The sequence below is a fragment of the Amborella trichopoda genome, chromosome 9 (genome assembly GCF_054954075.1).
Source record: "Amborella trichopoda isolate Santa Cruz 75 chromosome 9, AtrichopodaSantaCruz75HAP2 v2.0, whole genome shotgun sequence".
In the NCBI taxonomy this organism is placed as follows: domain Eukaryota; kingdom Viridiplantae; phylum Streptophyta; class Magnoliopsida; order Amborellales; family Amborellaceae; genus Amborella; species Amborella trichopoda.
The window spans coordinates 47,239,115-47,253,162 of NC_142344.1; the positions used below are offsets into that span (position 1 = coordinate 47,239,115).

The 14,048-nt window shown below is 35.0% G+C and overlaps 1 protein-coding gene across 1 annotated transcript; it reads right to left on the reverse strand.

Moving 5' to 3' along the window:
• Positions 1-3,588: 3,588 nt before the first annotated feature.
• LOC18444664 (uncharacterized) lies at positions 3,589-11,272 on the reverse strand. Its single transcript, XM_088847820.1, has 4 exons — positions 11,222-11,272; positions 4,749-5,239; positions 3,755-4,646; positions 3,589-3,630 (listed from the first exon to the last, which is right to left on the reverse strand). The coding sequence occupies exons 1-4, from the start codon at positions 11,270-11,272 to the stop codon at positions 3,589-3,591; spliced, it is 1,476 nt and encodes a 491-aa protein (XP_088703946.1).
• Between the last annotated feature and the right edge of the window lie 2,776 nt (positions 11,273-14,048).

Genomic DNA, 14,048 nt, shown 5'->3' on the forward strand with positions numbered 1-14,048 from the left:
ATAAGGGACAACATTTAACAATAACACATATACATGATTGTTTGTACATCAGACTATCTAAACTCCATACGAGAAGGCAAAAGTTCTACATATCCATTCCGAATTCAACCTGCAATAACTTACTCTTCCAAAATAAGCACAAGTGGAAATAGAATTATATATGATTTATATGATGACCCAAAGATCTGTTTTTCATTTTATAGGAATAGAATAACATGTGAATTTTTATTGAGAAATAACCTAGTTAATTACTTTTCTTTCTTGCTCACTACACAAGTCTTGGCCACTGAAAGCCCATTCATTACTTTTCGTTCTAGTATTATCTGCTCTCCGCCTATGGAAATCCTTGTGGTTGGGCCTGAGGATAAAAAAAAATTTGAGCCCTTCTTACAGCACGACTGCTAACATGCACCTTATTGAAAAGAATACTTAGATTATTAACTCATAAAACCAAATGAAAATTAGTTCAATGACACCACAAAAACAACATCAACAACGATAGCAATAATGATCAATTAATCAAACACCTAAACGCCAAAACATATTACATTATATAAACAAAATCAAATTAATCAAACTCTCGAGCCATAAAAGAGTAATTCTCAATAAAACGAAAACTCACATCAAAATTTACGTGACAAACTAGAAAAATAAAACATAAATAATAAATAAATAAACTCAGTGAATATGGGGGTTTTCTTCGTTGTGCACAACCAAGAAAAAAAATGAAACAAAAAATCAAATAAAAAAAAAGAAACAAAGCTCTCTGTAGACTTTGGGTTAATCTTGTTTGAGCTTAATAATAAAAAAAAAAGGAACCTAAATCAAAAATAAAATCTCATTTAGATCTGGGATTAACATTTTTGAGCTCTAAATAATAAAAAAATTAAAAAAGGACTTGCTGGAGCTTTCTCTAAGAGCGTAGCTTGCAGCAACAGGGGCGATGAGGGGAACAGACCTACAGCGAGGAGGGCAGAAGTTGGTTGAGGGTTGAGCTTTGTTGGGGCGAGTGGCAGTGGATGGTTGAGTTGCTAGGGTTTTGAGTTAGAAAGGGTTAGAAAGATGGATGGTTGAGTTGCTAGGAATTTTTCTTCTCAGAGGGTGGTGAGTTTTTTCTTCTCAAAGAGGTGAGTTAACCAAGGGTCCCCTGCATGGATGAGTTTTGGACTTTATAGCCCCGATGAGTTTTTCCATGTTACAACTTTTTTGCTCATTAACTTTTCGTGAAAGTTGCAAAGCGGGGTACCAATGTCCCGCAACTTTCCCCCAGTGAAATAATGTTTTGGGGAATGTGGTGGTTCCAACTTTTCACCTTTTTGTTGTTCCCAAACTAGGGAAAGCTATAGTATAGGAGAAAGTTGGGGACTTTTCCACAAATTCACCATTATCAAACGCCCCTTAGGAGAGCAAGGGGAAGGCCCTAAAGAACATGAATGGATGTAATGAGAAAAGATATGTTGACTTACAGTTTGACTAAGGGTATGACCCTTGATAGAATGGAATGGCGGAAGAAGATTCATATAGCCAACCCTAAATAAAGCTCGGAAGATGATGATGAAACCATCTAGACTCAATCTGACACTTTAAATTACTCTTTCCAATTACTTTAAAATGAATGAAATTTAATCACATCAAGAATGTAACACTCCATTTTCAGTTTGGACAAATCTTAAACCACAAGCAATAAAATCAAAGAATTCCTGGATTTAATAGAGTTTAGTTAATGAATCCACATTAAAAGAGCAAAATTTTGTAAGCAATATCACAGAAAAATGGAAGTTAAGAACCTTAGAGGTGCCAAAATCGACAATTACTCTCAAAGACCCACCACCATAACCTCTAATTACAATGAAATCAAACGATTCCTGCATTTAACAATGTTTACTTAATCAACCAACGTGGAAAAACAAAAAAAACTAAGCAACATCGCAAGAAAAATGGACAGTTTTGCTCAATGACCCACAATCCTAGCCTCATAATTGCAACCTCAAGACTCAGAAAATTTGTACTCCCAAAGATACACACGTAAATAGAGCTTCAAAAATAAGAGGTTAATTACATTTAATTCTCTAGAGTCTTAAATTCTTGGATTTATAGTCACAAGATGATATTTACTCGAGCAAATAAAATGTTTCAGAGCCTAATTAAAATGAAAGGAAAACGATATAATGACGAAGAAAGAACATAAAACAGATGAACAGACCCACCAGACTTTGCATAAAACTTTCATTAATTTATTGTCAGTTGCAACTTGGAATTCCAAGTTATTTGCACTCTAGTTCTGTTACTGAGCAGCTCTTAAATGTCATTACTTACTCTCATAATAAATAGACTTTGGGAACTCGTCAATCAGAAATCCACATAGCAAAATTCTACGTCCAATTTAAAGAATCTTCATCGCAATTCCACTCCTTTTATAAGACCTGTGTTTAAGCTATTTCTGTGCAAACTCATAGGAGTGAAATATTTACTAATCACAAGTAACAGGGGTCACTGTGAAATTTTTAGCCAACCGTAAATAGTTGGTCAAAGGCTCTAATGATGATGATGAAATAACAGGGGTCGTTGTGGCCTTGGATTAAGATCCCAGATTACCTATCACAAAGCACCAAAAAAAAAAAAAAGGTATTCCAATTAATAATATAATATATTCTTTAAAAAAATAAATACAGTTCTTTGTTCCTTTTATTCTTTGCCTTAATCTAAGAAGAACACAGACTGTTTTCTAATAACAATAAATAGGATCCACACATCATACATCAAAGGAAGAATTCTCATCACAAGATATGAGAATAATGTTGCATAAGAAAGGAGAGCACAAAACCGAAGGTTGGTTGTGTCGAAAAGGAAATTCTAAGTTTCAAGTCTATAAACCTGTTATTCAAAACGAATAGAGGGGGACAACATAGGGAGGGGACCCATTCACCAAAAAGGGAATTCAAAGTGCATTTGACACATGAAACGCCCGTATCACACCCTCATTAAGACCCAATGCCAGTGTCACATCAAGAAATAAAGTCCAAAGAGAAAACAGCCAATCCAAACCAAATGAAAAAAGCCAATTCAAAGTGGAGATGCACACTATGAAATGGTCACCATCCATCTTCTTTCTCCATCTTTTACTCTCCACCTTTCTCCATCTTCGGTAACAAATAATCTTGGCGTGGCTTGAAACCTTCTTGCCATTGAGAAAATCTTTTCTTCAAGCATTTAAATATTTCCATCTCTTCTGATTCAACTTTGACTCTAGATCCACCAAAATTCAGCTTCACAGGACTTAGCTCGTCAAAGAGTTCTGATGCATCTAGTTTCTCTTCACCTCTAGGATCACAATTTTTCTTATGGAATGCAGTAATAAAAATATCAAATATGTTGTCTTTGTAATGACCAAATTATGATTTCCCAAAAGAAAGGTTTTCAAGGGGTGACTTCTCAGGATCCAAATTATTTGCCTGGGTCTCATGTAGAATAAGTGCCCCTCTTCTTCGGGGTCTTGGGACTCAGTCCATGCATCATAATCATCAGAGAGAGACACCGCATAAGGCACTTCAGGTCTAGGATGAGATTTCGGCAGTTTCGAACTCTTGGCTAAACTGATGAGTTCTTGACATTGATTACCCATTTCCGCATCTGTAGACAACCAATTAATCTCAGGAACAAAAGATGTTCTTCCTTTATCGATGATCTGAAAAGTTAGCAAAAGGGGAAGGGGGAGCATTGGCCCAACTAGATGGGGAGGCACTAGATCAATTACATCACCCTTCTCACTGAGAGGACCAACTTGATCACACTTCTTAGTGGCCTTGGAGCGCGATCTCCCATAACTTTTTGATGGTACACGAAATGGAAACGGTGGCAATTGAGTGGAAGAGGAGCTAGGAATGGCCAAGAAGTCAGGACCAGTGTGATTTAGATCTGAATCAAATGCCAACTCCACATAACACAAATTTAGACCAGTCCATATACTCTTAGATATAATTTCATGAGCACTGCTAGGAGTATTTATGTCACCAAGAACATAGTCCATCGAGGGAAGTGAGCCAAACTCCACCTGACCTGAAGCTTTCCATGCCTCCAATATTAACTCCTTTGCAGCTTCGGTACTTTCAACATTGTTACAATGCATTGATCCTCTACTTGAAGTTTCTTCTAGTCTCGAATTCAAAACTTCAGCAAGAGTTGGACCACCACTGAAGTATCCCAAGAAGTAATCAAACTTTTTGTGCAGCAATTTGAGATGATCGATGTCTTCTGGTTCCACATGTGAAGGAAATGTAGTCCTAGATTGTACCTGAACCGGTTTACAACTGGACTTTACACAAGAGAAATCCCACAAAGCCTGGCATTTCAATGTTTCAAAGATCCCATTAGATGTCAGCCTAATCATAAAGAAACCACTTGTACAATCATCTTCATATCTCTCTGAACATGCCTCACTAAGTACAAAAAAACCCAAAACCTTCTCACGCTTTTGCAGCTTATATGAATCTGTCCTGAATTCTTCTTTCAATTCACAATCAATACAACAACAATCCTGTGAAACCAAAGCGATCTCAGATGGAAGACCCCAAGCATATAAAGAACCACTATCAGAGGTCCAACCTAGCTTCAAATCAACTATAGGATGAGGCCCATAACAAAAAAGGCTAAACTCACAATTTCAAAAAGAACCCACCAAAATAACGTAACCTGAATTAAAAGCTCATTTAAGTTTTCCATTAGATGGTCTTAGATCTGATAATCTATACATATTAATGTAACGCATATGATCCAGATGATGATCCCATTGCAATACAGGATCTAATGGCTTCCTAGTGTCAAATAGTAATAGATAGTATTTAGTAGCCATTGAGAACAGGAAAACATCAAAACTGGCTTTGCAAAAAGCTTGAAATCTATCACTCTCTATGAAATGGTGCTTGACAGAATTGCATAATTCGATCTTTGCTAAAACTGTAACCTTCACCTTCTTGTCCCTAAAATCAACCATCAAAACCGTGGTTTTAGAAGTAACAATCAAAACCCTAGGATGCCATCCAAATTCACAACAAAACCAATCGTTGTCAGACTCTCTTGAAATCAAACTCCCCAAATTCTTTGAAACCAACTCTCCCTTAAATTTCACAGGCAGATTCTTGACCCCAACACAATAATTTAAGTCATATAATCTCAATTCCCCATTAACCAACAATATTGCACTCTCTTCAGGCAAATATGAACTCCAACAAGCATGGGCCACCTGATTTTTATAAAAAAATCTCATAAAAGCATGAACTTTTGCATTGTAAACCCAAAAGGAAAAGGATATGGAGAGAGAGAACGTGAAAAACAAAGGTAAGAAAGAGAGAGAGTCCACAGAGAAGATGCACAGAGTACCTGGAGAAAGAATCGTGCTAGAGAGAATCAGTGCACATCCTCCAGCGTTCTTGGGCCATAGAAATTTTCATTAAGTAGGGCTTTTCACTAATTTCACTCTGGGCCCGTTCGACAACTAAAAGCAGGCAGTTCCCTAGAAGCTGGAAGTTCGGACTCCCTCAAAAGCTAGATGACCTAGCCCCTTGTTCGGACCCCCTCAAAAGCTAGATGACCTAGCTCCTTGTACTAGAAAAATAATGTGTTTGAGAACTTATTTGGAAATTTGAGGGAGCATGGATACTTGTGTTAGCCACCACTGGGAAGGTTTCAAACCTGGAGACCTGGTAATTAGCTAGTTTAATTCATACCTTAAAGTATTTATATTTAAGAGGGTAATATCAATTCAATAATAAAAATTTCATAGAGTCAAACAAGATAAATATGCATATTTACACATCTACTACTAATAAATATCCCAATCCATATCTTGATCCAAATGAAAAAAAGCTAAATATAAGCAACGACTCACATTCTAAAAGGGCTCTCCATTGACAGTTAGCTTATGTAATATAAATATATATATAAATAAATAAATAAATATATATATATATATATATATATATATATATATATATATATATATATATATATATATATATATATATATATTGGGTGTGGGTTGTATAACGCTGAGGCCCTAAAAAATCAAAGAGGAGCACTTTCAAATAGTGTCAAAAGATGTCATTTCAGTAATATGAAAATATTTATGATGGCCTGAAAATTTATTTTCAACTCTAATTATAAAATTAAAGCTGAAGAAATAGTGTAAATCAAGAAAATCCATAAATACTTGAAAATTGATGGTTCTAATAGTGTATTACAAGATGCACTATTTCCAAGATTTGAAGTGCATTTCTTTTACGTCCATGATCTCAAGGTCGAGATGATCAGATTTAAGGGTTTTTCGGCATCGAAACTTCTTCAAGTGAATTTTTGAGGTGCACCTTAGTTTTTGCCCTTAAGCTCGATGCTGTCTGATTTTTTTGGACGCCAAGGATTAAAGACCGCCACGGACCTAGCATGTCTGTGGCAGTACCCCGTCACAGACATAGCATGTTCGTGGTGGTAAAAAAACATGCGAAAACTGCCATGGACATAGCATGTCCGTGGCGGGGCAAACACTGTTCAAAATCACCTATAGGTGTTTTTAAGTATATATATATATATATATATATATATATATATATATATATATACATATAGAAGAATTAAAATATGAAGCGAATAATATTAAACAATAAATAAAACAGCTTAGATTAAGATTGAACAATTAGAGACCCTCAAACAGGAGGAAATGAACCTGTTATCCCATTAATGGATGAATTTGAAGAGATTAACATCCCTAAAAATAATCATATTTCAGAAAAAAATCCGAAAACCTTGACATATGTCAATCTAGTTGATAAGGTTATATCTCAAAAATGGCATACTTATGTTACAATTGTTGTAAACAAAGAATTCAACTTCCAGACTATCGACTTAATTGACTCAGGCGCCAATTTGAATTGTATTAATCAAGGTCATGTACCTTCTAAATATTTTGACAAAACTACACAAATATTGAATACTGCTTTTTCGAATAGAAAACAACATATGGTAGAGTTGCCATATGAACCAAATTTTGATGAAAGACTTATTCCGATAAAATCTAGACCAATCCTGATGAATAGCAGACTTTTGGATATCTGTAAAAAGGAAATACAAGATTTATTGGAGAAAAATCTTATAAGAAAGTCATACTCTCCTTGGAGCTGCCTAGCCTTTTATGTAGAAAAAGCGGGAGAACTAGAAAGAGGAGTTCCAAGGTTAGTAATCAATTATAAACCATTAAACAAAGCATTGAGATGGATTCGGTATCCAATCCCTAATAAACGGGATTTACTGAGCAGATTATTCAAAAGCTACGATTTTCTCCAAATTTGATCTGAAATCAGGATACTGGCAAATCCAGATCGCCAAAAAAGATAAGTGCAAAACTGCATTCACAGCCCGTTTTGACATTATGAATGGAACGTAATGCCTTTTCGACTACAAAATGCTCCTTCCGAATTTCAAAATATTATAAATGAAATTTTTAATCCATACACAATTTTTACAATAGTTTATATAGATGATGTACTGATATTCTCTGAATCTATAAAGCAACATTGGAAACACTTGCATCTTTTCCATAAAATTATTATGCAAGGAGGTTTGGTAGTCTCAGCCAAAAAGATTAAGCTTTTTCAAACTAATATCTGATTTTTGGGACATAATATTTCCCAAGGTACTATAACTCCTATTGACAGAGTTTTACAATTTGCTGACAAATTTCCCGATGAAATCAAAGATAAAACTCAATTACAAAGGTTTTTAGGATCCCTCAATTATCTTGCGGATTATTACAAAAATCTGGTGGCTGACTGCAAACCCCTTTTACAAAGACTTCGAAAAAATTCGTTAAAGAAACTGCGAAATATTTAACTGAAAAATCCCAATTTCTCAGTTTCTTTAACTGATCCCAACATTTTAAAGGTCCTAACATTAAACCTTAAAACTCAAGGGTTTGATATGGAATTTAGTTCGCAAAACATCTAGCGGCTGATGAAAAAGGGGTTTGAAGTCAGCCGCCAGATTTTTGTAATAATCCGCAATATAATTGAGGGATCCTAAAAACCTTTGTAATTGAGTTTTCTTATATATATATATATATAAAAGCAAGAGCACCCCCTGATGGCTACCAAACTATCACATGAAGCCTCCTAAACTAGTAAAGTGAATCTGCCCCTAGATAGTGAAGATACTAAAGAATTAATTGCAAGGTTAATATACAGGAGGCAACAATGAATGTGACGGCCTTCTTTGGGGATCTTGTGCAAAAAAGAAGGGATTTTTCAAGGATTTTTTATAAAGCATGAATGAAAAAAAAAAAATGCATGAAGCATAAATACTAAAGATCCCATGGAAGACCCATCAATGCATAAAAAGATTGCCACTCTTGTTTGCCTTACAGTGCAGCTTCCTATTTTACATTATTATGAACCATTCTATCCAAGGAATGACTTCTGTAGACACCATAATTGGCTCAAAGTCCAGCAACATGCATATGAAGTATGTTAGTTACTTAGACCAAAGAACTAAATTGACACCCCCACAAAGATGCATTCAACAAGAACAGCACACCCATCCTGCTTCTGTGGCTTGGTGTGGTAAGTGTAGAAGAACTTGGATTGAACAAGATTTTTAAGATGGACGCAACCGTTGTCAAGTAGATCCCACAACTTTTCTTCTTACATGGATTTTTGTATTTAGTGGGCATGGTCCCAAAATATAGGATTTTATAGATAAAAAAGAAATTGAAACCTAACCCAATGAAGTAAATGAAACTACAAAAGCAAAAGCATAACAGATAACTCATGAAACCAGCAGACAGAAACAAACAAGAAGTTCAGTGCAGACACAATTAGAACAGGGCAGAGTCTCAATAGACAGTAAAGACAAAACATCATCCCTTCTCCAAAGGGGGTACAGTATCACCATCATTTTATTTAAACTAATTATCAAATAGCTTTTTCTATAATATATGGTGAACAAATCACTTCTTGGACATAAAAAATTTTCAATTACTTACTGTAAACAGCAATGTAAACTAAATAATTTGAAACATTAGAATAATATGTGCAATCATAACAAATATAAGAAGGCAATCCCCGTGCACAATTTCACTTATAAGAGTAAAGATGACTGCAAATAATGGTCAAATATATATATATATATATATATATATATATATATATATATATATATATATATATATATATATATATATATAAAAGGTAAAATATATTGACAATAGTTCAACATTCACAATAAAGAAACCCATTTTAAGTGTATATCATCATCCATTCCATTTATGATAAAAATTTAATTCTTTTCGCTTCAAAATTTATATACTTCCAATATTTGGCTTATTAAAGAGCATCTACATGCTAAAACTAAAAAACATTTACATTAACCACAAGCACAAAAATGTAAATTCATGCCAAAAAGGAAGCATTGGTCTTAAACCAAATCAGCCGCACCTTACGATCAGCTGTGATGGCTAATTCGAAAGTTAGGGCTTCACAGATAGATTGACGAGTGGGTATGTAACTTAGAGATGATCTGCAGTGGTATAGAGAGAGAGGGAGCACTAGGGCCAAGTTCAAGGAGGATGAGAGAAGAGTGAGCACACACACACACACACACACACAGAGAGAGAGAGAGAAGAGAAAGAAAGAGAGGTTAGGTTTTTGGGGAGGGATAGAAGGCCCCACTCCAAATTTAAGAGGAGTGCGCACTTCCAGCACCTCAACTTCAAGGCATGACCAAACAACAAACTGTAATGCACTGCCTTTAAAGGCTCGATTGGTTTGTATAAAATAGTCACATGTAAAACAGTTTTCCTATATAAATAGTTTGCTATGAAAGAGTTATTTAATCTTATTTTTTTCCCACATTTGATTCACATGTTTGGAATTTGTGTGTAACCTATTTAGAGCTCGTTTGGTTCATGCGTAACAGTTTCCATATGTAAAACAGTTTTCATATGTGAACCGTCCCGTGTGCAAGAATTTTCCAATCCTATTTTTTCCCAAGTTTGGTTCACATGTGTGGACTACTTGTGTACCTAGTTTCTTATGTTTGGTAACCAATTGGTAAAATATCTCCTAAAATCTAGATTAATACCAACTTTTAATCGTTCTATTGCAATATAGATTATTTGATATCGACGTCCATCCAATTAGGATGATTTTTTTAAGACATTCAAATTATAATATGTTTTAAAAAATTGGATGGTTTAGATCGTAAGTTTGGTTCACTTTATTAAATTAAATAATGGTGGGGCATGATATAAGGTGTAAGCTGTGACTACAGATGCATTGAAAAGAAAAGAAAGGTTCCATGCATCTAAAGAAAATGCCAACCATCATTATTAACAATAATCATGCCAACTAAGTTCAACATCCCTTTTCAAATATTACCAAATAACTTACATAGGATGGCCCCCAACACCTCCCCCAGGAACAACAAGGATGAACTCGAACATACTGGATGAAATATTTACTTCCTCCTGGTATAAGCTATTAACAATATTCAAAATGGAACCTATAAGGCTTTTTTGACAATTGGAAATTGGTTGTATTTAGAACCCGGAAGTTCCTTCTCCTTGAGAAGCTAGATGATCTTTCTCCTCATAGTAAAAAATACTGTGTTTGGTAATTTTTCTAGAATTAAGAGGGAGCTGAGAAACTTGTGTTTGGTACCACCTGGAAGTTATCAACTTGGAGACCGGTTAATTAACCAGTTTAATCCATAAAGAAATTTTATTGCAGGTGTATTAATTTGCTATTTAGATCATCCATAATAGACCAGGGATCATGTTGAGCAGTTTTCCCAAGCATTCATCTTCTTCTTCTATATGTTAAGAAAATTACAATCACCATATGTTGGGGCAAATTTATGGATTCCTCAAATCCTGGATCAATGTGTGAAAATTATTTTGTCTTGGTTTATCAAGTTTACATTCAGACACATGAGGTAATTGCCATGGAACACAATATTTCCTTGTTAGTAAAAAAAAAAAAATTCAATATTAAAAGAAAATAAAGGAAGAACTGGTTAACATATCCTGCTAAAACCACAAGAATTAGTATTGAAGGAGCAACTAATAGATGAATTGGTATAGGCAGCCTTGCAAAGAGAAAATTAAAATTATCAAAGAAGGTAACCAACTTTCCAATATATATTACTCCAATTTAGTGGATTATACGCAATTGTCAAATACCTCATACCTCAGTCTAGTGATCCTTTGAGGTTCCACATTACAGTTTTCCATGAGTATTACTGCTTGTGTCCATGATGCAAAATTCAAAAATTAAAAATTTAATTAATTGTATAATTGAATAAGGCCAAAATAATTGCCAGCCATGTACTAAATTGCAACATCATGCTTTCCCATAAATTCAATTTCATTATCATAAAATTTAGCCTAATTCAGTCATCAGGGAATTCTTGTAAAACTGAGAAAAAACCACTAAAATTTTAACATGTAAAACACAATAAAAATTCCCCAATCATAAATCAGGAGAGAACGAATTGAAAATGATCAGACATCAACCTTCCATATCCTTAGCTGCTTTATTGGAAATCCAAATCTCTTAAGAGAGAGACTGGTAAGAAGCAGGCATCAATAAAAAGACGGCTTAGAGCATGGTGGGCCCAGCTCGAGCATATATAGCGGGCCCAGCTCAAATATGTATGGAGGGGTTGGTGGCAATATGTATCAAGAGAAATTAGATGTTGAAGAAATTATTTCTAGCTTATCTAGGAGTGTCAGTATTGCAGATCACAGTCATATAGACCCATTTTTCTCAAAGCCTAAGTCAAAACAGATGACTCTCAAAGGCATGGCGAAAGGTACGAGAAACATGTTGGGCAGATATGTTGGTAAATGGTTCTACGATAAAGGGATCCCCTTTGATGCAGCCAATAGCCCATATTTTCTACCTATGGTCAACGCAATCTAAAGAGCCGAGCCCGGGGTAAAACCCCCGACGACATATGAGCTTAGTGGGCCAATATTGGATGAAGAGGTGGAGGAAGTTAGAAAGTGGATTGAAGAATATAAACAGAGTTGGCCCAGAACATACATTACTCTCATGAGTGATGGTTGGTTGAATAAAGTTGGCAAAAAGGAGTTTCTAAACTTCTTGGCCTATTCCCCAAAAGGTACAACTTTTCTGTTTAACAAAGATGTATCGGGGAGGAAGAAGGATGCAAACTTCTACGTACGACTATATGATCAGATAGTGGAGGAGGTGGGAGATAAGCATGTAGTCCAGTTTATTACAGACAATACGCGTGCATGTGTTTCTACGAGCAGGAAGTTGATGGATAAGAGGAAGCATCTTGTATGGACCCCGTATGCTACACACAACATCGATCTTATGTTAGAGGAGATCGGTGAGATCAAAATTGTGAAGGAGACTCTACAGGAAGCGAGGTTGGTGTCAAGATTTATGTATAACCATTTTAAAATTTTATTTTTGTTCAGAGAATAGTATAAGAAAAAAGAGATATATGATGGGAGATATATGGTAGTGATGCACCTCACCTGGAGAGGATAGCAATCAAGGTGCTCTCCTAGACATGTTCTGTTACTGGCTGTGAGTGAAACTGGAGTACGTTCCAATAGTTGTACACTACTAGAAAGAATCGACTCGCTTCGGAGAAGCTTCATAAACTAGTCTACGTTCATTACAACTTAAACATCCGAGAGCGACAAATAAAAAGGAAGCTTGAAGACTATAGGCCGATAGACTTGGACACAATATTTGTTACAAACACAACAGAACAATAGGTAGTAGAAGAAGAGGAGCCAGTGTTGCACAAGATAGCGTTCCTTGAAGCTATCGGTGAGGAAGATCTTGAAGAAGGTGATGAGCAGCATGAAAGAGGAAACAGCCTGCCAATATATCCACAATTCGTCGGAGATGTCGGTGATATTGCACCAAATGAAGGAGAAATGAGAGAGATGATGATTCTGAGGCCACCCAATCCCAGCCAAATTATTCACATATTGAGTCCCAATGACAAGAGGGTAGGGATGAGCACAATAGTGTAGGTGAGCATGAATGATGGATAAGCTTAAAGGATTTTGGATTAGGACCACAACAAAACACTAACACTCATGGATTTAAGTATAATCAGGTGTCCACTAATTTGGATGATTTGTTTTTAGATCGAGTCAATGAATTGTCACACGAATTCAATCAATGGCACCAGCTGATCAAGATGAAGAACGATGTCGTCTGTCATTTTATTTTTAGATCGTATGTTACGAATTGTATGCTTTATTGTAGTTCATGTATGATATACTTAATCTATGATAGTTCTATGTTTATCCTTTTGTGTGATGTAAATTAAATGGTAAATAGTAGTTCATGCAGGGAAAGAACATATCAATATTCGCATATTCATGCAAAGAAATGAAAATTCTTAATGGAATACCCTTATTTCTTATTTAATTCTTAAAAAACAACATTTATAATAAATTTTAATAATTTTTTCGAATTTTTTTTAAGGTTTAATCTGACCGATTCAGCCGATTCCCTATCCGGATCACCGATTCACCGATCCGGATGGGTTTTTCATATGCCCGATCCGGGTCACCGATTCGCTTTTTAAACCACAGTGAAAACTGTTAAATAGTTATAAAGAAAAGTATATCTTCATACATTTTACTTTCTAAATATCAGCAGATCCTTTCCCGTAAGTGTTGCATTTGAAAGATTTATGGGATCCATGTTTTATTGGAGGAAGTCATCTCTCCTTTTATTTCCTTTTCTCCTTTAAATTAACATTAGAAAAACATATTTAAGCATGAAAAGTTTTTATAACTTTATATAAAGTTGCAACTTTATACTATAGAAAAAAACATGCCTAAAAAATCCAACAAAAGGTTGTTCTCATGTTAAAAAACTTTGTAATTGATTATCTCAATCTTGAGATATTTAGATGTGGAAAAAAAAAAAAACTGAAGTCCTAAAAGTGATTTATCTTGTAATACATTATGCATATTGTCAATTCTCAATATTTGCATGTGTTTGTGG